Raw genomic sequence first — 23,864 nt, 5'->3', positions numbered from 1 at the left:
GAAGAGACGCTTTTCAAGCCACCCGCTAGTCATTTCAATCGTGAAGATCACACATTGGATGGAACCTCCGGCGTGTGGTTGAAACGCAAGGGTGTGGTATAAACCAGGTTGCCCCAAAGGAGAAGGTACACCAACATCCTGGAATCCGGTCATAGTCTCCACCCACCATTGAAGGGATTCCAAATGGACTCGGGTCTCGACCGGATTCGAGTATAGTTGTGGGTTATGATTTGGAATGACGAATGACGATTGCTCTATCAAGATGACGCTTTGAATGCTGCATTGCTACCCACTCCCTAGCAAACCAAGCCTGTGTATGATTTATTTCCTAGTTCTAGTTTCTTCTGTCCGACCAATTCCTCATACTTCTGCTTCCATAAGTCATCATTTGAGGACAAATATCTCATTTCTGAACATGTGCACGCTATTCTGGCGATATCAACACCATGAAGATACTCCAAAACCTTGAGTTTAAGTTCTGTTGGGAGGCGCATAAAGCATGGCGGAGAACCCAATCCAGATTTTTCACAGAGATCAATTAAGAGCGGCAATGCAAGCCCATCTTTGACCATCTTCCATAACTCAAAAACCTCTTTCTCATGGGTATAGACACTCGAAATTTTGTTATCATTCGAATCAGATTTTGCCAGCATCAACCCTAAAGCGGGAGCAAATTTACGCTTATCGATGACTACTCTGTACAAACCAGAGCCCCCAACCGACAAGGAGCCGTACACATTAACAAAATGCCCCAAATTCTGAAATTTCAATACCACAGTTTCGGTCGAATCAGAACCATTAGTTAGGATTTCAGGCAAAGAATATCTTACAGATAACGTCGAAGTCGTCGACGGCCCATGATCCAGAATATTCGAGTAGCCAACCGCCATGCCTGAAACCCTATCTAACAAGACAAAGCCAGATTCCAGAATAATGGCATGAATAGAGACGACCAACAGCTTTACATCATTACGATCACTACTCAACGTCTCCCTAAGCACCCTTTTCACGAAAGAAGGTTCAGAATCGCGCTTCCCCATCACCTCAACAGACGCATCAACAATTTCCATGCTCTCCGAAACCGCGGGCTGTTGTTCTGAGTCAGCAATATCATCGGCCATCACATCAGTCTCTCCAGCCTCCATCTGCCCTTCTGATGAATGTTGATTTGGGGTTTTTTGCATGATATGATCGGTGTGTTTGGCCTCCGATGGTCCAGGCTTGTGCACTAGTGGGATTTCAGAGATGAAGGCATTGGAATTGAGAGAGTAGAAAACGAGGTCACCGCTGGCTATGCCAATGGAGTGCAACGATTCTTCTGGGGAGGAAGCATTGATTTCGTCCTTCCGATTGAGCGAGAGATGCAGAGAAGAGGAGGGGGCTGAGATGGCTCGAGATACAGTTTCTTTGAGTTGCTGCAAAGAACATGAATCCGGAACCTCGATTTTTAGGGTTTCTTTGGATTCGAGAGATCTGATTCTTAGCTTCATGGCTTGAGCTTCCAAAGGATTACAATCGAATTGAAATGAAACTTGTCTATGAAGTATGAAGTACAATGAACGATTTTGTCTCCCTACCTCCTGCAGCAAGTCGGTGCGTGACTGCGGATGCCATAGGATAACGAAAAATGTCATATATGTTTTTTTTTTTTTGGCCAGCGAAAACTGTCATTTATTAGTTATTACACGCTACTAATATACCAAGATATGTATTTTTCTTGTTAGGAATTTTAATTTACACTAAATAAAAAATTTCAAGATAAAATAATTTATTGTTTAAATTTTTTTTAATACGAGATCACAAATTAAAGAATAGAATAAACTTTTTATTATGTTTTCTTTTGTATGCATAAGAGTAACCAATTTACTCCCTTTTATGTCCAATGAAAGTGACTTTTTAGAAAAATAATTTGGTGCAAACTATAAGTTATTGACAGTAATTAATATTTATTTATTAATTTTATTCTTGTAATTAATGCTTAAATATATCAATTCCTAATTTTTCCCCCATATCTCATTTAATATGGATGAAATTTAAAAAAATCAAATTGAGATAAATTTAATGAATTTACCGCCCTTAATTATGATGAATTAGTAGTGTTTGGGAGGATTCATAAAATTTCATTTCATGCTCCGTAATATGTTTTTTTGGGCAATTCTATGCTTCTGAAATTAGATAAGGGATTTTATTTTAGTCTAAATCAAAATGTTATTACTCTCTCCTATCTTAAATATAAAATCCATTTTATAGTATTGAGAGAGTTTTTTCTTTTAATTTACACTCTCCTTTAAAATTACAAATATTATTTTATTTATGTCATTCCCAGATTTACAAATAACTTTAAATTTTTTAAATAATGTGTTGAATAGTTATAACCAAATAACACAATCATATGACTTCTTCAATCATTCCAATTAATTAGCGAAAAATTCATTAAGGATTGCATCAACATCCCATATCCAGTGGTTTCGAGTCCAGAGAGTTGCATCCACCAATCTAATTAAGTTCATGTCGTTCTCATGCAAATTCACGTTTGAGTATTACTCTCTTCAGAGTTCTCAAGACACATTTCACTGCTTGGGAACCACCTTGTAATCTATTGCTGGTTGAAAAAAGGTGAGAGCTAAGGAGTAAAACTACCACTCTAGTGAATGACATAAATACATAATAATTACATACTTTTTTTTCCAGCAATAATTACATACATTTAATTACAGAATTACAGTAAGCCATTTACATATCGCCCCTGAAAAAGGGACCACTGAGGAATGAGCTGGAGAAAGTGCCTCCACCGTTGGGGAAAAGTGTGAGTAGACAAATAAGGCCAAGGACAATACCCCAGGCAAACCTGCTTTCCCCCAAAGGAGAAATCTCATCCTTTGCTGGTATTTCTTCCCCACCTCTTAGGAAGGTTGCAAATAACCCCCATGCCAAACACAGGACACTACCACTCAGGCCACCGATACCGAGCAATAACGAAGTGGCGAAGGATAACACCGCGGCAGTGCTTCTACCAAACATGGCTTGTGCTATGCGACCTCCTTCCAGTCTTCCACAAGGCAGCAAGTTCAAAGAAGTAACCACCATCCCTGGAGAAGCATAGTATTATACATCTCACGTTATTACATCTAGGAGGGCATTGCCCAACTAATTTCTACGCCGAGCATATAGAATGTTAGAACAATAATAGACAAGCCAGAAGAAACTTACCTAGCAGCCCTGCAAAAGCAAGTGGGTCAACAGGAACTCCAACACCTTCCACAGCATAGGGCAGCACATTTCCAAGATCATCCGTGTAAGGCCCAATGACAAATTGGACGAAAGAAAGAAGAGGGTTGTTATAGAAAAATTGAGGCCTTATATACCTGCACAAGTAACAAGTAGAGAGTTAAAATCATGGGAATCAGTCTCGGTTGAGCATGTTGGCCCTTGAAGTGACGTAATGCATGATTTATATAGCAAAGATCAGAGAAATCTTGGTTTTGCCTCGTTGGATTCATCATTTTTCATGAATTTGTAATCTTTCACCATTTAAATTCATCAACATACAAGTCTCTGTTAATGCATAGAAGTTGAGTTCCAACACAATTTCATAATTATCAATTCAAAAACATGATCCTTGACCCAACAAGAAGAGGCACGTTTCACTTTCCCTTTTTGGATGAAGAAAAAGTATCACCAAACGGTAATACTTTTAATAAGTACTCACATGGCATTATCGCCCCCATTGAAGCTTCCATCAGCAACAAAAGCAGCAACAGCGAGCACTAATGAAGTCAGATATGCACTAGCTGTACGGGCCACGGGAATATCAAAAAGAGCTTTCTTGCTTGGCAAGAGGGACTCATAGTTGTTCATCACTCCTAAGCACCCCGTCCAATTAGATGGCACCAAGAAAGAAGGGCTAAGTTTAACACCATACCGAGCTGCTGTTACCCTGGTAGCTATCTACATGATGAGAAGGATACAACCAAAGTATAAATAGCATGCCAAAGAAAATAAACAAATCTACAAGATACAGTAGCGCCAAAGGTGTGCATAGCTATCCCTGAAACAAATAACTGACATACTACAGCATGCATGATTTTTATTTTTACAAAATACATTAACTATCAGCATACGTGGGGTCTGTTGAATACAAGCTAAAATCGAATAGTGACAGGTTTTTAATGATTGGTATTCGGTAAAGCTATCTACGACTAAAGTAACACAGTAAGAAGAACCTGCAAATACTTTCTCAACCTCAGATATCTCGTTCTGCAAGGCAATGTTAAGGATATACAAAATATTCATTGCTTTAGCTACATACTCATTATTAGACTAGACATCTATGCAGTTTATCCAACTCTTTCTGTTAAGGTTGATGCAAAACTTCACGAATGTCTTACCTCAGATACTCCCAGAATAGTTACGAATCCACCAAATAGAGGCACAACGTTAGCTAAGTAGTCATCAAATGTCGCATCAGGTTTAAGGAAGAAGCCGCTCATCAGAGCAATTGTTCCAAAGGTGGTAACACCTAATGCTATTGCACTAAGATAACCAAAAGGAGTGCTCAACTTAGTTGTCTCAAACTGAAGGTCCATTTCTGATTTGGGTTGCACCACACAGGCCTGAATACAAATGAATTTTAGGTTATGGCATTCGTTGCGAAAAGGAAAAGAAGAATCTTTTGGGGAAAAAAATATTTGGAAAAAAAGATTTAAGTCCCTAAGAGTTTTAGAAAATGGCATAAAGTCAAGATTTAATATCAGGACATAAAGCATGCATATAAGTGGACTCGATGTTTGACTACAAAATAATCATTAGACAACTGAACACTTCCGAGTCTTGTGGTCAAAAGGTTATTCCACTGCTAGATAAGATAATGCATTATAATATAGACAGCAAATTTTACTTTCAGTTCATTGTGGAGTACCTGTTTTGTAATGTCATTTGCTTTCTCTTCAATGAACCATAATACCACATCTCGACCTGCTGCCTCAGATAGCTTTTTTTCCAACTTGGGAATTACCTCATCAATGGGTCTCCTCAAATTCCCAATAAATATGCCCCCATCTCCAAACCTCCGAACATCAGTTGCAAAAAATGTATCAAACCCAAAGCAGCTCTTTAACTGTCATGTAAAATAAGATACGTGTCAAACATGCTTCATCGTTAACTTTGAGCAAATATGATTATAGCTATAATGTTCAATAGAAATAGGTAGATGCTAACAAACTCATAATTCTGAAGCTCCCAACAAAACAAATATTCAAAGATTAAAAGTATATTTCCTTATTAAAGAAGGGTTATCGGTTTCAGAACACAGTGAATAATCACTACCTTGTTAAGATCAAGAGCCTTGAAGGTTTCCTCTGCTTTTTCTAATCTCTCCCTTTCCCTAGTCACACTCTCGCGCACCAACCTATTAAAAAGACCCAAAATTGGGTTACTGCTGCCATCTCTGTCAAGTTCCTTCAGCTTCCTATCAGCCCTCTTCTTCTCCAGCTTTATCGCCGCTTCAATAGAAAGATTACCCATAAACTTCTTAAACTCCTCGTCAGTCTTCCAATCCATTTCTTGCTGCTTCTCCTTTTCCTCAGTAGAACTTTGCTCGTCTTCCACTTCGCCTTCTTTTCTCAACTGCTCGTGAACTCCGGAATCATGTTTATCCCTTCCATTCTCAGGAACTACAGCAGCCGTAGTAGTAGTAGAAGGAGAAGAGGAATCGCCATCCTGCTCATCTTTGAGTGATGCTTTTAGAGGCGTGAGTGAATTCTTTCTGGAGTTCAAAGAATTCACTCGGAAGATAACGTAGTTCAATGCGTTGTTCGTCCTCCTTTTGTTCCCAATTCTTCGAGTCAATGAGGATAAGGAAGAGTGAGAAACTGCAGAAAGAGTTGCCATGAAAAATATTGAAGGAAATGAGAATTGAGTAAAGGCCGGGGAATCACAACGAATAATGATGACTCCATAGAAAAAGTGAAAAGAACAGAGCACGGAGGGAAATTCCAGAAAGATGGAGAAGTTTGGAGATGAGCACTTGCCCCGAGCCTGAATCCATTAGGTGCCTCAACATCTTCCACCTGGCAGTGTTTCGTGATTTTTCTTCTTTTGGGAAACTGGAAAAAAACTTAAATGCCACGTTTATTTGATCCCTGGCAGTTTTAAGGATGGCGACAAAGACAGCGCCTGGGACTGAAGATGAAGGCGTGCCCCAGAACCGGCAGCTAGAAGGTGGGCACCCAAAAAACAGGCAATGGTAATCCAATTCCAAAGGGCATCGCTTTGGCGGGTACTCCTTCCGCCGAAGAACAGGAAGCCAGGTTGGAAAGAAAAATTAAAAACATAAGCGCTAGAGGAAGGGCTTGAACCTTCGACCTTGTGGTTAACAGCCACACGCTCTAACCAACTGAGCTACTCCAGCTGGCGTGAACGTGGCGCTCACAAGTATTATTATATCTGTAACAATCCTGCCATTTGATTGGCACTATTAACTTCACCACGCTACTTTCGCATACTTCAAATAAAAGGGCCCTTTTCTTTTGAAACTCGGCATAATAAAGCAGTTTCGCCCATGTATAAAAACAATTAGATTTTACATCCCGTGTAATATATGCGGATATTAATTCTCGTTTTGGTTCAAAGAGAAGGGGAGGCTCACTTTTTCTTTTTCTTTTTTTCTAAAGGAACTCAGTAAAATCTCCCTTTACCTACTCTGTTCTTACCTTTTGTGTGAGACATGAGTTTGGGACTGTATATGGCTTTCTCTCAGGCTTATGCTAGTTCGAAGAAGAAAATATTGCAATGGAGAACAAAGAAGGGGGCGTCAAAGTCCTGGTCATGTTTCTCATTAAACAGATAGAGGAGTACTAAAAGTTATCTCTTACACGTAGTAGTGCCTGCAATACGCCGATTTACTGCATTGCTCAAGTCTTGATCCTAGTTGGCTTTACATTCATTCGATTTCTGTGTTGGACTGATACTCCTCCGGTTGATGATATTAGTGTGTATAAGGGTCTTACATTTAGAACCAGAGGAGTAGTTGATGATCACAAAACTATTTGCTCTCTTTTATTTTGGTGAAAAGAAATTGCAATGAGGATTGGTTGCTCCGACAGTACCAGTCAGAATCCCCCCCCCCGGGGAATTCTGAATCTCTGATATGTCAAATTGCATGGGTGTTCATGTTCAACAATTAAATGGTGTAGCTTTAAGTACTGGCCAGGTTGTGAAAACCAAGCATTAAGAGGAATATTCATTTCATGAACACTGATGCTTAACCCAAGAATGAAACAATAGTTTCTTTGACAATGTCATCCATAATAGCATCTCCTATCTCCATTTGTATCTCCCAATTTTGTACGTTGGAATTTCTCCACTCTTCTGATGTAAGGAAGGGTTCTGCATGCAACAAGCGGGTCATGTTTTTGGCTTCTGCATACTGTTTCTCCAGCAGACCAAAATTCTCATTTATTATATTTTCAAGCTCTGAAATTGCTTTTATTGAAAGTCTTTTACCTTCATGTGCATGGAATTGTTCTGCTTTTCCTGCACAGCCCAACTGTAGCTGCTTTCTTGTCTGCAGGATCCTTTTCTCTCTTTGGCAAATAGTTGTACTGACCATCTGCGGTTTGTTATTTCGTACATGTCCCGTTTTGCCAATATCCAAGTTCACAAATTGCTTCCTTAGATAGGTTGAAAACATGGGATCTCCGACAGATTCCTGGGACAAATTGAATATAGGAGAGTCAATGGGACTCGTCAGATTTTGAATGACATATGATCTTAAAAAGAGAGTAAATCATGTGATGATGACTTGTAAAAAGTATTTATGCATTATCGTTACTGAGAAAGCTAATAACAATGTCTTTATCTATGTTTTCTCTAGGAGGTGAATGTGAAATTTCTAACAGCTGTCAATGGTGTTTTAAGAAAATGATCTGTTACCTCTACGCTTCTGAATTCAGGAAGCGTAAATGTCTCAAACATGCTCATCAGAACTGAGCCATGATGTTCACAAGACAAAAAATTGTCTTCAACATCATGGCAAGTAAAATTATCCGATGCTGCTGATCTTTTCTTCGAGTAGAACCTATATTTTGGCTTTTTCTGAGTGTCTGCGGTTGTCCTATGCACATATTGATCATTCTTATGCTGTCCGCCCCAGGTTGAGAACTCATGGTAATCACCCGAGAGAGTGAACTTGCAAAGCATTGATCTTAAGATGCCTTTAGCTAGTAACAATCTACTTCCTACATTGCACAAATCACATTTGACTGATCTCTTCAGATTCTTTTGTGAACGAAGGCAATGAATATTCTTTGTAGCAGCATCAGAGGCGGAGTTCTTGAACATGTAACTTCTTTCTGAGAGATAGGTTTGCAATGAAAATGGCTCTTGTTGATGCTGAAGATATTCTTTTAGCTGTTTAGCAGATTCTGGTCTGGAAGCATCCATCAGAAGAAGGGCAAGAGGGTACGAAAGAGAAAAGGTTGTGTGAGATTTTGAGGATGAGACTGTTAAAGTGTTAATAGAACATGTCTGTATAATGAATGAAAGGATAGAAGAGCGTAAGAAAGAGATTAAAGCAAAAGGGTGGGTGTGGTGGGGAAAAGACATTGACATACAGCAGATACTATGATTGATGGAGGAAACAAAAAGCAACTTCGTGATTGATTAGTGGCTCCAATATGTTTCATATACATGACTGATTATTGCATAAAGTTTTATTCTCTTTTTTTCCAGAATGAAGTATTCTTCTCCTCTGGATTATTGTTGATAAAATAGATCATATACTTATGAGGTGTGAGGGAGATGTTAGCCTTCAAAAGTGGGCAAAGTGAATCATTTGAGAACTGCAGATTGAAAAAGGGAACATTCCAACTCCTTTATCACTTAATTTATTGCAATCTCATTGGCATGCAATTATTATTGAGACAAACAAAGATGTCTGGAGCATCGTTGGGTCTGTGCAATGTACAGCAAGCTAACGTCAACAAATGATTGAATTTAGAGTCCTTTAATTTAGTAATCTAACCAATTTTAGGTTGCCCATCTAATCTTTGATAATGTTAATGATTAACCAAACTCAAAAATAAAGATATCATTTCCTGAATATAAGATTTAGTTTTTAGTGCAAATTATACTACAAACCAGATCTTATATTTAGCCGGAGGTAGTATTTTATATAGAGTTTGTAATGAGTCTTATTATTCATAATTTATAAATAGTGAGTTTTCATAAATTGAGTACAAGCTTGTAAAACGATTTAGGCTAGGTTTGGATGGATATATATATATATATATATATATTTAATTTACCTCAATGAGTGTGATAGATACATGTAAAACAATTAATATATTTAGATATTGAGGAGATGAGATATGAAGATGAATAATAATCATTGAAGAGAGCTGTTTAACGGTTATCTTAAGGGCATGCTTGGGTCATCATGTTGGCCTTTGTGTTCACTTCTTTTTAACTTTCCCAACGTTTGTTAATTGCTATTGATGAGTGCTATTCATCACAGAAAAAATAAAATAAGATAACCAAAGTCTTTACAACGTCAATTCATGCTTCTTACGGGGGATTTGATTTGATACATAACATTAAGGATTTGGATTCCCAAAATGTACTTTAGGTTAGGTGCATTTTATAATAAAGCAAAAAAAAAAGGTTTTTTGGGGGGGGGTCTAAATTGCAATAGGAGTATAGGATTATTACCATTACGGCACCATACAAACTCCTGCTGTGAGAAGAAAACTTGGGATTTTTTTTTTTTTTAGTTTTTATAGAACACTTTGGGATGTTTTGAATTACATGCTAAAGTTCAGAGATAACATGTTATTTATTTTAATGTTATATGATTGGGCCGGTCATTTTTCCCATCTGGTTGGGCCGGGTCTAATCGATTCAAACAAAATATTGTAAGAAGGGCTTGACCGACTGGGCTGTTTGTGCACGGTGATGTGGCAATTTTGTAGGGGATCCTGTCCTGTCTACTTCACATTGAACCAACGCTCCAAATTAGGTATGGAGAGTATTGAGATAAAATCCAGGAGAATCCAATTCACTAATTGGCCGAAAAATTCCTCGGGTGCGACACAAATCGTTTTCTTATAATATAGTACTCTTTTAGTTCTTAATATAAGATCTATTTAGTTAATTTGATTAGATTAAAGTGGTCAGATAAATTAGGTAATTATAAGAAATATGACATATTTTTCCTAAAATACTATAATCATCCTCTTTAATATTCTCTCTCTCTTCTACTTGATTATAGTTGAAAGAGTATCAATAGGAGTAATTTGAAAAAAAACTGATAAATATAAAAAATAAATCTTATATTTAGGATTAAAACCAACTTAACAATTAGGTCCTATATTAAGAATCGGATGAATAGTACTTACATTCATTTAAGAAATTAATGAAAGTCATAACAAGTAATTACTACATACAACATTTGTATCCTTAAGTGTATATATATTAGGAAAAAAACAACTCTTATTTGGAAATACTTTTTCTCATGACTTATTAATAAACACCTTTTTAAATGGAAAAAAGGCCATAAACAAATAGAAAAATTACAAATAAAGACCTCCTAATATGTGAACTTACAATTTGATGCCCTGAATTTGAAAAATAGCAAATAAGAACCGGATTCCACTTTTGCAAATATGAAATGTGGGTGAAATGCCTAGAATGCTTCTCAGCCAAATTGTAATTTAATCTACTAAAGTTGTTATTCGTTAAAGTGAACTTGTCATTTTTCATAGTCAACTCTTCATTTAGCATACTCTCAACCAAGTTGTGATTTGGTCTACTGAAGTCGTTATTCGCTAAAGTCAACTTGTCATTTGGTTGAGGGGCATTTCAGACATTTCACCACAATTTCATATTTTTAAAAGTGAGACTGGATCCTTATTTATTATTTTTCAAATTGAGGGTCTCAAATTATAATTTTATATACTGGGGTCTTTATTTGTAATTTTTTCTAAACAAATTGAGAAAATCGATTGGAAAAAAAAGAGGACCTTTCATTTTGTGTGCATGGCCTACAATAGTGCAATAATTTAATTTGATGCCGTATGGAAAATGGTACAGCAACAGTTTTAAGCGTTATGAGGTGCATGTTCGTCATCACTTTCCTGCCACTCACACAGATCAGGTCTCAGAAATAAGCACATCTCTTTTCATTTTTAAATCATTAAATGTCACCTACTTGCATATACACGCACACTCTTAAGTCCCGTTTGGTATGAAACATTAAAAATAAAAGATAGAGACTATAATTGTGATTAAAAAAATAATTAAAAAAGCCTTAACATAAATAATTGATTGTTACGTGAGATTAGGAAAACCAATAAAAATAGGATTGGGAAATACCACTTCCTCCCACAGTACTCAATCCCACATACATGCGTTTCTTTAATCCCATGTAATAAGTAATCTCTCATGTTAAATATTCTTTAATAGATCTTCTTAATTCTAATCCCAATCTCAGTCTCTCTTTTTTAATGTTTCGTACCAAACAATATTTTAATGCCCTACCTATTTCCTCTAATCAATTCATTATTGTTCAATCACTTCTTTCCCATCTTATATATGAGCTTGTATCATTGAACTCCTCTGATCCTTGCTATAAAAGTCATTTAAATAATTCGAGTGGCTTAAAAAATTAAATAAATCAATAATCATAATAAATGTGATATGATTTTTCTTTAAAATATTCTTGCACTCTTCTAATTCTAAATATAAAACTTATTTTATAGTGTAATTTATACTATAAAATGAGTCAACTAGAAGAGTAAATATAATATATCTAAGTTATTTATAGCGGTTTATAATAATATAGCTAAGCACACCAATAATATTGTACTCCTCCGGTCCTAATTATAAGACCCAATTGACTTATTTGAGGAGATTAAGGAAGTAAGTTAAGTTGGTTATTTATAATAAATAAGTGTTGTCATTCCTAAAATATCCTTGCTAATTAAGTATATTGGCTAAAACTATCATTATTAGAAGGATTATCTTGGAAAAAAATGCATAAATATAAGAGACAAAATGGATTAGGATCTTATAATTAGGACCAAATAAAAAGTCAAATGGGGTCTTATAATAAGGACCGGAGGAGTACATATATACCATCATTCATTCATGTCTGACCAAATTGGCAGTGTATAATATAACTTTTATTTTCCAAACGAGATGGTTCTGTGTGTGTGTGTGTGTGTGTGTAACTTTTCGCATTCAAGAGTGTGTTGATCATTATATGTGTGGCCAGATATCATAGCTTGAAGAAGCTGCTTCTATTGTCCTCCATTATTCAACACAACATCTGCCTCTCTTACCATCCCACCCCATATACATCATCAATTCATTGCCAACTTAACAGATTAGAGTTATTAAGAAGCCATTTTTCTGTGCCAAATATATATATATATATATATCATACAGTAGCCTATTTTGTATAAACTATAGATTGAAGAAGTCGAAAGTGAGGTGAGGTACGCTGTTCATGATTTATATATAAATTTTATACTCATCTGGTCTTAAATATAAAATCCTTATACACAGTATTAAAGTCTTATATTTAGGATCGGACGAGTATTACTTATATAGATATATAGATTCAATTTCATTTTTTCCCTTAAAAAAAACCTTTTTTTTTTTTACAAGAAGCCTGAGTGGAAAATAAATATAATTAAAAAAAGAAAACTTAGAGGCGCAAAATTCCACGTTTCCCCTCTTTTATTTTCAACACGCTGTCTATATAAGTTGATTTCGGAGCAGCATTATCTGTGTATCTGATATACTCTAGTGTTAATTAGAACTTTCTTAATCAGCACAGTCGAAGAAAACTAGGAATGAAGATGTCTTGGTCCAATGTCAGAACATGTATCTGCATGTCTTTCTTCTTCCTCTTCTTCTTCTTCACCATATCACGTGCAGGCAGGCCTGTCCCTTCTTCTTCCCTCGCTGTCCCAATCAAGACTCAACATAAGGTGAGCTTGCCAGTTTCAATTCATTAATTATATAATACATATCATAAATGTATTATCTTCTTCAAACTATATGTATCGTTAAAATCTCTGCTTCTTCTGATGATATTGCTTCCATTAATGAAGTTATTAATTCATGGTTCTGCAGGTTGATTTGGCAGTGGTGGAGAAGGTGAATACTGAGGAGGAAAGTTGTGAAGGGGTTGGAGAAGAAGAATGCTTGATGAGAAGGACACTTGCGGCTCACTTGGATTACATCTACACTCAAAAGCATAAGCCTTATAAGCCATAAGATCTATGGCCTCTCCTATATGTTTGATCGAACTGTCGTAGATTTCATGTACGAGGCAATTAGCTGAAGTCCGTATATGCCACTTTTTCGTCAGTTCAGTTTTCTGCTTCCACTATTCAGTTTTTTGCAGTTGCAGACACGAGTTTTATCGTTCGAAAAAAGATGTGTTTTCTGTGTTTTCCCCCTAAAAAATCTTTTTGATTCAGTCCATGGTCCATTATCTGTAGTTGATTTATATATAACTGCAAATTAAAGAATGGTTTCACAAGCTGGCTTATCTTTTAATCATATATATATATGTGTGTGTGTGTGTGCGTGTGTGTATATATATTGGGCGCCTGCTTGATGAACATAAAACCAGCAAATTATATGCTTTAATTTCCAAAGAGGAAGCTATAGCTTCTATGGGGAAGGAATCTTGAGATAGACAGAGAGAAGTTTTACTGGATAGACATACAGACAAGTTTCTTACGCCACTGATGATCTTAAAAGCTGAGGGCCGTTGTTCTTTATTACTACCTACAGTTTTTAATAAAAGAATTTATTTGATTTTTATTTTGATCTAATTATAAGATCCCAACCCATTTTATCTCTTATATTTATTTATTTTTTTAAAATAATTCCTGTAATAATGATAGTCTCAGCAAATACACTTAATTAAAAAAAAATATTTTAGAAAAGAAAACACATATGTATTATAAATAACTAACTTAACTAATTTTCTTAATCTATTTAAATTAGTCAACTAGTTCTTATACTAAGAACCGAAGGTAGTTCTATATATGAGGATACTGAGATTTATTATAGTTTATGCTGTCACTACCCTCATAATTAATATTCTGTCTTGAATTCGCTCAACAACTTTCTTTTAATGGAACAAAACTATGTACTGTGTACTCTTTCCAACTCTAAATATATTTAAAAGTTAGATAACTAATTAATTTACAAATATTAACAAATTTAACTTAATTAAACTAAATTTCGGGGAAAATTTTATAAATTTGAAATGTAAAATAAAGTAAGGTACATAATATGTTTAAAACCAAAACTAACCCAAAGTAACTCTTATTATTAATTTATTCTTCCTCTCAGTATAAATTTGTTGAGTATAACTTGGATGTTCGTTGTTGAAGGTAGAGACAAAAGCACGTGGAATTTGTCCGTGAGTTGTCTCTTTCTCTGTGTTTTATGGAACACTCTTCTGGCAATCCGCCTATATACATAAGTGCAATGTACGTTTCTTTTGCCCCTTCTTTCTTTCCATATTCTTGTCTTCATTTTGGTATGTAAACAGGTGATCAGAATAAAATAATACTTCTCTAATTTTAAATACAAAACCTGTTTTACAGTATAAATTACACTATAAAATAGATTTTATATTTAAAACTGAATGAGTATTTTGTCAAGATGTTCACTTATCAAATTTGAATGGATATAGTAGTGTCGATCGCTAGTTTGTTTTAATTATTATATTATTCTAAGCACACAAGATTCTTGACCTGATTTATTGATGAACCTAGATGAATATACGTCCGGGTTGGGCAAAATTGAAAACCACATAGATTTGATACCAAGAAATTATTCAATTATACTCCTTCAATCTTAAATAAAAGACTCATTTTATAATATAAATTATACTATAAAATGGGTTTTATATTGAGGACCGAAGAAAATATATCACGAGGGGGTTCATCTCAGAAATAACCAAACAGGGGATAGAGAGAGGCATGTGGTGGTTGATGTTGGCATATTGTGGTTAACAAGAGACGTTACATATATATAAAACCTTGCAATCCAACAACTACCGTTGCAGATTGCGGCTGCTGGCCGACAATAAACAAATGAGTTTGTTAAATTTTTCGACTATCAAGACTGGATCTCTTTTGTTTTGTACCAAAGAAAGATAAGATAATTTTGTTCCCCAACTTGGCGGTGGGTTTGGGCTTCTTTCGAGGTGATGGGCTTGTTGGCTAATAGCTTGGCCCATTCTTGGCCCATTATTTACACAGTTGAATATTCCGTTAATCTGAATCATCATCTTCTTCGACCTCCCCCCCTCCATAACCTCCATGCTTTCTCTCTCCTTCCCCACTATTGTACACCTTATCTCATCGTTCCATCCCCGCCATGATGGATGATTTGAAAATAGCACTCGCACAGAGACATAGGAAAACTTTGGTGTCTTCACGCACTGGTTTCTCAACATATCTTATTGAGTCAATTACTGTCGTCATAAATGATTCGGATATCAATTAGGTATTTTCCTGGACATTTTGATTAAAAGGCCTTATGGGTGATTTCTAGGAAAACACGAAGTCATTTGCTAGCAAGTGCTATTTAGATTGGACATGAATGATGTTGTATTTTGTGAGAAATGAACGAGCTCTAAGGACAGAGGGAGAATAAATTTTTTAATCTTATTTATAGGATAAAGAGAGAAGTTATTTATATGAATATATAATTTTATCTTTCATTTATTATTGTGTTAGCTTTATTCTTAAGAGATATAATGTACTCCGCCAGCCCTAAATATAATACCTATTTTGTAATGTAAATTACACTATAAAATAGGTGTTATTTAGGACCGGAGGGAGTATATATTAAATAAAAATAAACTTAGAAAATTATTAAATTTTGAAAGAGAGCTAATAAAACTTAAGATTTTTCTTAATCTGTGTGAAACATATCATAAATGACTTATAAATAGGATAAAAAACTAGATTATCTATCTATCTATCTATCTATCTATCTATTTGTGTATGTATAAGAAGAAAACAAACACATGGCATTAGCAAAATGCAACAAAGTCATGGAAAAGGGATATCACAAATTAGTTAATGTTGTTAATATTCTAGAGAAGTGCTCCAAGACAAACTCGGTGCTCTTGGAACATAAGTAGGGGCTAGCATATTTCTAACTTCCATATCTCAACTGTCAAATAAAGAGGAAAACAACGTAGAAGGTATATGTGTTGCAATCATGTTTTAATAAAAGTAGGATCTTCGTGGACGCAACACCAAACGTGCAGTAGTTGTCTTCATATCGATCTGATCTTCCTCAAAATTACAAGGTTTATCCTCGTCAATTCGTCCCATGTTTCTAATCATTGTCCCATTACGCTTACGAAGAACAGGCAGCCTTGTTTGGCTCTCTGCAGCGTTATTTTTCATATTTGTGACGTGATGAACTCCTCTGAGAACTCGCTGTTCATCAACAGTATCAGCATCATCACCACCAAAACGAGCCCTTAATGGCTTCACGTCGAGGAAGGTCCGGTGAGGATGATACGAATGCGAGATCGGAAAAGTTGAATAGCACGCCCCACCGCCGCCATGAGCAAGCTCGCCGGCACAGTCTTGAACCCCCTTCATGTAAAGCTGCCTTGCCCTCTTCAAAACCCTAATGGGACTTAACATCAACTTCACTAACAAACTTTGCTTCTTCTTTCCTGTTCTTCGCATCATCATGATCATTAATTCTCCAACGCAAGCAAAATTTGCAGAAGCTCCAGTACGTACGGCTATCATAAAACAAAACAGAAGCTAGGTTGAGGTCGCCAAGTTATAAACTAGAGATGGATTTATATTACACACAGAGGATATATAATTAATTAATGTTTGATTTGGATTGGAGTGCATTGGAGCTATATATATAAGCTTTGCACTTAAGCCTGGACGGCAATTTGAGGCCGGAGGGAATCAAGGGACGTCTAGTTTGGACCTCTTCAAACGGTAAACAGGCAGGACGTAGGTGCGTGAAAATTAAGTTGATGCACGAAAGATTAATAAATATCCGAAACCAACTGTTCATCACGAATGAGTGTGACATGAATATATATATACACGAAACTATTGTTTATATCGACTAATTGAAGAAATGGTTTGATTTGTCCGGTAATTAATGTGGAGAAAGATTGAGGGAATTAGTGTGTTTAATTTGCATCACATCTGGGATTAGGACTGTTTTTCTTTTAAGTTTAATTTGCCTTGAGGATTCGTGAATTAATTCCGACCTTCTTGGAGAAATGATCGAGTTCGATATGAGACTGCGATTCAGTGATTTGAAGGACGAAGGTATACATTGTGTGTTTTTTCTGGTAAAATTTATCTCAAAGTATTCTTCCATCAATCTCAACTCTATGCGCAAAAGATGTACTTTCTCTCTCCTTCATAATATACAAGCTACTTAATTAATTAATTTAAATATATTAAAAATAAATAAATAAATTGTAATAAATGTGTCCGGATTTTTTAAAAAATACTTTTATGTAATATTATATCATATATCAATTTATAAATTAGGTCAATTAATAATAAAAAATAAAAAATATGAGAAATAAAGTAAATCAAGATAATATATTTATAAATTAAACTTAAGTATATATTCAGTCATTTAACTTTTTATTAAGTTTCAATTTAATATCTTAACTTTAAAAACCTAAAAAGTATATTTTTTGGTTCCTTAACCCAAAAATTGTTAGGCTTAAATAATTATTTTTGTAATAATCATGACTATTTTAAAAATTAAATTTAATATGTTAGCATTTAAAAATATTTTATTAATATTCAAGATCTCAATCTCAATGTTACATTTTTTTTTGTTAACAATTTTAAGGTTAAATAACTAAAATTATACTTTTTAAAGTTAAGAGACTAAATTGATATTATGTATAAAGTTATCTCAATATTATCTCGATGATTTATATTGTTTTCCCATTAATTAATTCGACGGCCAATTAATCTCACGCGATTGTACATTCCAAAGCCATGTCATCTGGGGACAAACTTATTAAAAATACATCCAAAAAAATGGTCTAAAAGAAATTTTAAAATAAAAAAAAATCTGATTTTTCATTTTTTTATGCAATAAAATTTAGATGAGTTAGTTTCAATTTATATGGATTATTGAATAATGATTACATCAAGTTGACAAGAAATTTAAGGTGATAATAGGAGGTGAGCGTTGGCCCTTGAAAAATGAACATATCTACCATTCAATAATGATTAAATGGTCACGACCTGCCCACCTTGCTCTTCTGCTCGGATTTTTATCTGTCCCCATGTACCATGTTTTCCTGGTAGCACTCACTCACTAGTCACTGCAACTAATTTTTGATACATTAACATAATTAAATAGATATTCAATATAGTCTTCTTAAAGTATTTTTGTTTAATATCATATTATATATTGACTTATAAATTTGATAAATTAATGAATATGAGAAATAAAATAAAATAATATCTCACTATTTCTCGCTTGTATAGAGATAGGAGGCAATGACTTTATTATTTAATGCATCTATACCCAAGAGAATTGTTTTGATTTTTTTCTCCTTATAACTAAATAAAAATTTATTTGATAGATATATAATCAAATAAAATGAAAATAAATTTGAATGAAAAAATATAACAACAAATCAAAGATAATTAAAAATCTAGCTATTGTCAAATAATAAAGCAAAATGCTAATATACAAATTTGTCTAAAAAATTTTTACTCAATAAACTTGTATAATAAACTTGCACCATAATTTTAAGAGGAAAAAAAAAGAATCATTGAATATCTCTATTTTTAAATGCTACAGAGAAAAGAATCGTTTTTCATAGAAGACACAAATATGGAGAGCAATGTATTTCCTCGTCGGTCGAAAGGCTGGTGGGAATTAGGAAAGTTAGTTACACAAAGAAAAAATTTATTTGTGGCGCCGAGATATGATAAATGCAATAGCCTAGAATGCTCAATGTCATGTTTGGACACTAACAAAAATGAGGTTCTTCATCTTCATCACCGCTCTCCTTCTGGCCGTCCCTTCCAACGCTGCAACATCTTCTTCTCAACTGGTTGAGACCCTTCCTGGCTTTCCTGGAAAACTTCCTTTCACTCTTGAAACTGGGTTCGTATTATATTCAAACCGTTTCTCTTCCATTTCTATCTACATTACTATATAGAACCACACATTTTTGGAGGTGCCAAAACGTGGTTTTGCAGCAGAAGCAACGATCATTTTGCTTTTATAAAGCATGGTTTTGAAACCATTTCCCAACATGGTTCCGTGTACACTCTAGATATGCATAAATTTGTTTTTTTGTGCCTAGCGAATACAATGCCTTTTTTTTTTTGATGATTTATTGTGTCATGTTATTGTGGATTGGAGATATGTTTTGGCAAATCAGTATTATATTTAAGTACATTCTTCTTTTTCCATTTTGTTCTTTGTTCATATGCATTCTTGGTTATAAATTTTATAAAACTCATGAGGAATCAACATCAATCTAGTTTTTAACATATTTGAAAATCCTTAACATATAATGTCTCTTTTAATTGAATTCCTGTTATTGTTGTCTTGTTGCCAATCTGTTGAAATTACGTTGGCAAGGTATGTGGGAGTTGGCGACTCGGAAAGCGTTCAGCTCTTTTACTACTTCATTGAATCTGAGAGCGATCCTGATGAAGATCCTCTCGTGCTCTGGCTCACGGGTGGTCCTGGTTGTTCTGGTTTCTCTGGCCTCGTCTATGAAGTTGGTACTATTCCCTTCTTCTTTCATTCGCAGCTTTAGTTTCCATCTTCACGCATTAGTTGCAAACATCGCACTAATTTTGGCCCCTTTCTCGGTTGATCTCATAATTGTGTGATCATGTTTCCCGTCAGCATATGAAAATCACTGCGCATTTGTGCTCTGATTCTGTCACAGGTCCCCTGTCATTTGATTATGCCAAGTCTAGTAGCGGGGAAGTGAAAGTTCCAGTACTGAAGTTGAATCCATACTCGTGGACTACGGTATGTGTGAGAGACACTTTTGTCACAATTGCCTCAATAGTTTAAGTGTTGTGTTAATGATCAATTCTGCACAATTTCCCGTGATCTCACTCTTGTATCTAAAATTTTCAGGTATCTAACATGATTTTTATTGACGCCCCCGTGGGCACTGGGTTCTCGTATGCAACAAACCCAGAGGCATATCTGGTCGATGATTGGTTATCCGTTACACAAACCCATGAGTTTCTCAGGAAGGTAAGGAAAATATGTTCGCCCACAGGCCTGATCTCTATATTTGCACACAATGTATTTGATAAATTGTTGATGTGATCGTAATATTGACACGGTTCTGCCCAAAATGTGATTAGCAGTCTAATATGCAATTGAATGTTGTATTTAACTCTGAATATGATGTTTTGGATATGCATTTACAGTGGCTGTTGTCTCATCCCCGGTTCCTAAAACATCCGCTGTACATTTCTGGTGATTCGTATTCAGGCATCATTATCCCTATCCTTGTCAGCAAGATCTCTGACGGTAATGCTTGACATGAATGCGCTCTTCATACAATGGTCAAGCTTCAAAAGCAGAGCACCATAGTCTTGAATATTTAGAGGACTATAATCCAGATTTCAGAATAAATAACAAAGTTTTCTTGTTCTCTATTCGGTTTTCTTTGATCTTAATTCTTTTCTTTTCCCCTTCATTTTTTGCAGATAATGACGCAGGTATTAAGCCACAACTGAATCTAAAGGTGCTCCATTCATAGATTCAATTTGAAATACATATACTTGAACCCTTTTTTCATCATCACTCTTACCGGGTCATGAAGTTTGTAATCATGTTCTTCGAATATAAGGTAAATTCAATTTTGATCGATGTTTCCAGGGTTATTCCATTGGAAATCCAGTTACAGATGTAACTATTGATGAGAACTGGAGAGTTCCCTTTGCACACAGAATGGCACTCATACCAGATAAGCTTTATGAGGTTGGTTGCAACTCATCAGTCGCTTCTCAGACCTGCAAATCTCACGATATTTTCCCTTTCCTGATGATATATTTCACTCTTTCCCATGTTGTTCAAGTCAACCAAAAGGAATTGCCATGGTCAATATATGGATGTAGATCCAAACAACGCTGCATGCTCAGGGGATCTTCAAGTTTTTACAGAGGTAATTTGTGCGTGCATGTCTATTATATTGTTCTTTCATGTTTTATGGATGTCATCGATTTTGGTCCTTTTGATGAGTGATGACCTTTATCCCATTTTGTAGTGCACCAAGATGCTAATGATCGGAAACATACTAGAGCCTGATTGCGTTACAGACACGCCAAAACCAGAATCACTCAAATGGGATCCTAATATTGTCAAAGAAGATTCCTTGGATCTTCTTTCAACCGGGGAGCATTCTGAACCTTGGTGTCGGGTAAATTCATGAATCTATAACCCAGTAATATGCTCTCTAACGAGAAGCATATTGAAATGACTAATACTGATCTTTCCATCCAAAATTGAGTCAAACGTTGTCCATTATATCTTGGAATCCGTTAAATCTGGTAAAGCCAACACCAGATCTTATTAATGGAGGGATTGTTAGAATTTTCAGAAACATATAACCAATATGCTCATCATTTTGTTTGCAGAATTACAACTATGTCTTCTCTTACATCTGGGCTAATGACGAAGAAGTTCAGGCTGCCCTCCACATTCGGAAGGTACGGTGAATTAAATCAATTAATATATAATATTTACCTTATAAAATATTATATTATTTATAGATTATAGATAATACGATCTATCTTAACTTTTATACAAAATATAGCCTATCACAACGTGGTCAAAATAATTCACTGCAAATCAGGGGACGAAGAAGGACTGGCAGAGATGCAATACGAGTTTGGCTTACACAGAGGATGTCACAAGTAGTTTCCCATTCCACAAAAACCTCACAAACAAACCCTACGAAGTTCTGATTTACAGGTAATAATTACTACTGCATATAAGGTTTTTGTGATGTTTAAATGTTATATTATCAAATTTAAGTTGTTTATAAACATAGGATATTTAAATATTCTTTTTATGATATCCCAACATGTGATTATAAAAATTATAACAAATTGAATTGCGTACAAGTCATGAATAGCAAAATTCAGATCTTGAGCATTGAGTTTTATAAAACTCATCAGACTTAGGGGGTGTTTGGATAGAAACTAAATCATGGTTTCAGAAATGCTTTTACGGATTACGAAGTAAATATGTGGAGGAGATTATTTCGTTTTGCAAAAAAGTGCTTCTGAAACCTCGGTTTTGACAATGCCAAACACCCCCTGAAATTTAATTTGGTGCTAATAAACATCCCGAAATGTTTTATCTTATGTTTTTTTTTTTTTTGTGGTGTGGTTGCAGTGGAGACCATGACATGGTTGTTCCATACGTGGGTACCATGGCATGGGTAAAGTCTCTGAACTTGAGAGAAAGTAGCAAGTGGAGACCATGGTTTGTCCAGGGGCAAGTTGGAGGGTATGTTTACTGCAACTGATTTCTTCCCCCCCCCCCCCGCCCCAAACACTTCAACTAATTAATTATTAAATTCTAATTGTTATGAGCAAATTATTGAGCAAATAATATTATTAATTATGCATGAACATATAAATTCTTGAGACATAATTAAGCCTCAAAAGAGGAGAAAAAACGAGTCTGACGCATGAGTTTTGTTCTGCAGATATACAATCGAGTATAAACGCAGCAACTACAGCTTAACATATGCCACAGTGAAGGTAATACTGCTATTGAGAAACACTCTCAACTTTATTTGTTCGGAAATATAATTAATACTCTCTTCAATCCTGAATAAAGGAACTAAAAGATGTGTTTAATTTACTTTTAAAATATAAGGTTTCAGTTCATTTTATTTTTAAAATTTATAATTTTCCATATCGATCATACATATTAAGGATTTTTCCATCCAACAAATCTTTTCCCATGAAAATTACTGACTAAAAATCAATGCCTTGATAAAACTCACATTATGTTCACAAATAGTTAATTAATTTTTTTAATATTTGTGAATTAGTGATTAAACTCTTATATTTAGAATTAAAAGAGTATGATACGATAGTAACAATAACGAGAGTATGTGCGGGAATTATGCAGGGAGCAGGACACACAGCGCCAGAGTACAATCCTCCACAATGCTTGGCTATGTTTTCTAGGTGGCTTGCTCGTTACCCTCTATAATCATCATCATCATCAATACTAAAATGTAATTATTCCATCGATTGCCACATTAATCTGTTGAGTAAATTTAGGAGGTACGACTTTGTGTTTGTTTTTTCACCCTCCAATGTAAATTTGCAGCAAACAATCACGTTTCCTAGTGATCGAGGAATGTAATAAAGAGAAATCTGTTTGAATATGACTTAGTCTTCTTGTCCTATTTATAAAGCACTTCTAACATATTTTGTATAGACTAAGAAAAATCTTAAAATGCATTAACTTTCTATTAAAATATAATAGTAATTTTCAACTTTCTCCATATTTAATATATATACTTTTCAAAAGATATAATTACTTACACTATACTAAATAAATGAAAAATAAAATAGTACATTCATACTGAAAATTTAATGAAGTAACTTATAAATAAGATTAAAAAAAAACTTCTCTTTCTAGTTTATAAATAGGACCAAAGGAGTATGCTGTAGAGATGGAAAAGAAGGCTATCATTAATTTTAATTAATTAATTTATTGATGGAGGTTTGACCGTTTTAATTAGTTTGTTACTAAATTATTATAAGCTCATTGACCAATAATTGATCTTCTAC

The 23,864-nt window shown here is 34.8% G+C and overlaps 6 protein-coding genes and 1 non-coding gene across 8 annotated transcripts; 2 read left to right on the top strand and 5 right to left on the bottom strand.

Moving 5' to 3' along the window:
* Positions 1-296: 296 nt before the first annotated feature.
* Positions 297-13,746, bottom strand: LOC114744306 (F-box protein SKIP22-like). Its single transcript, XM_028932478.1, has 2 exons — positions 13,739-13,746; positions 297-1,498 (listed from the first exon to the last, which is right to left on the bottom strand). Exon 2 carries the CDS (start codon positions 1,488-1,490, stop codon positions 297-299), a length of 1,194 nt encoding a protein of 397 aa, XP_028788311.1. The 5' UTR covers positions 1,491-1,498; positions 13,739-13,746.
* LOC114744297 (probable zinc metallopeptidase EGY3, chloroplastic) lies at positions 2,575-5,961 on the bottom strand. Its single transcript, XM_028932468.1, has 6 exons — positions 5,326-5,961; positions 4,919-5,116; positions 4,389-4,613; positions 3,710-3,948; positions 3,211-3,365; positions 2,575-3,089 (listed from the first exon to the last, which is right to left on the bottom strand). Exons 1-6 carry the CDS (start codon positions 5,887-5,889, stop codon positions 2,734-2,736), a joined length of 1,737 nt encoding a protein of 578 aa, XP_028788301.1. The 5' UTR covers positions 5,890-5,961; the 3' UTR covers positions 2,575-2,733.
* On the bottom strand, positions 6,336-6,409 carry TRNAN-GUU (transfer RNA asparagine (anticodon GUU)). Its single transcript has one exon. It is a non-coding gene; the product is annotated as a tRNA-Asn (tRNA).
* Positions 7,186-8,286, bottom strand: LOC114744299 (uncharacterized). Its single transcript, XM_028932471.1, has 3 exons — positions 7,933-8,286; positions 7,504-7,708; positions 7,186-7,386 (listed from the first exon to the last, which is right to left on the bottom strand). Exons 1-3 carry the CDS (start codon positions 8,197-8,199, stop codon positions 7,262-7,264), a joined length of 597 nt encoding a protein of 198 aa, XP_028788304.1. The 5' UTR covers positions 8,200-8,286; the 3' UTR covers positions 7,186-7,261.
* On the top strand, positions 12,800-13,549 carry LOC114744303 (phytosulfokines-like). Its single transcript, XM_028932473.1, has 2 exons — positions 12,800-12,992; positions 13,138-13,549. Exons 1-2 carry the CDS (start codon positions 12,855-12,857, stop codon positions 13,279-13,281), a joined length of 282 nt encoding a protein of 93 aa, XP_028788306.1. The 5' UTR covers positions 12,800-12,854; the 3' UTR covers positions 13,282-13,549.
* Positions 13,747-16,128: 2,382 nt separating the features above from the next.
* On the bottom strand, positions 16,129-16,858 carry LOC114744302 (uncharacterized). The gene has a single exon (XM_028932472.1). The coding sequence runs from the start codon at positions 16,806-16,808 to the stop codon at positions 16,266-16,268; it is 543 nt and encodes a 180-aa protein (XP_028788305.1). The 5' UTR covers positions 16,809-16,858; the 3' UTR covers positions 16,129-16,265.
* Positions 16,859-18,977: 2,119 nt separating this feature from the next.
* LOC114744298 (serine carboxypeptidase-like 15) lies at positions 18,978-23,450 on the top strand. 2 transcript variants are annotated; one of them, XM_028932469.1, is made up of 14 exons: positions 18,981-19,173; positions 19,657-19,802; positions 19,973-20,058; positions 20,170-20,292; positions 20,472-20,574; positions 20,754-20,791; positions 20,926-21,027; positions 21,125-21,211; positions 21,314-21,466; positions 21,684-21,755; positions 21,902-22,020; positions 22,447-22,560; positions 22,763-22,817; positions 23,194-23,450. In XM_028932469.1, exons 1-14 carry the CDS (start codon positions 19,046-19,048, stop codon positions 23,275-23,277), a joined length of 1,410 nt encoding a protein of 469 aa, XP_028788302.1. In that variant the 5' UTR covers positions 18,981-19,045; the 3' UTR covers positions 23,278-23,450. The 2 variants fall into 2 exon arrangements, with proteins under 2 accessions (XP_028788303.1, XP_028788302.1); XM_028932470.1 differs by lacking the exon at positions 20,170-20,292 and having other exon boundaries at positions 18,978-19,173.
* Positions 23,451-23,864: the final 414 nt, after the last annotated feature.

This window comes from Neltuma alba, unplaced genomic scaffold, assembly GCF_004799145.2.
Source record: "Neltuma alba isolate B1F8T4 unplaced genomic scaffold, ASM479914v2 tig00004329_pilon, whole genome shotgun sequence".
Classification (NCBI taxonomy): Eukaryota; Viridiplantae; Streptophyta; class Magnoliopsida; order Fabales; family Fabaceae; genus Neltuma; species Neltuma alba.
The sequence above is the reverse complement of the archived record's forward strand: the minus strand, read 5'-3'. Positions and strand labels throughout refer to the sequence as shown.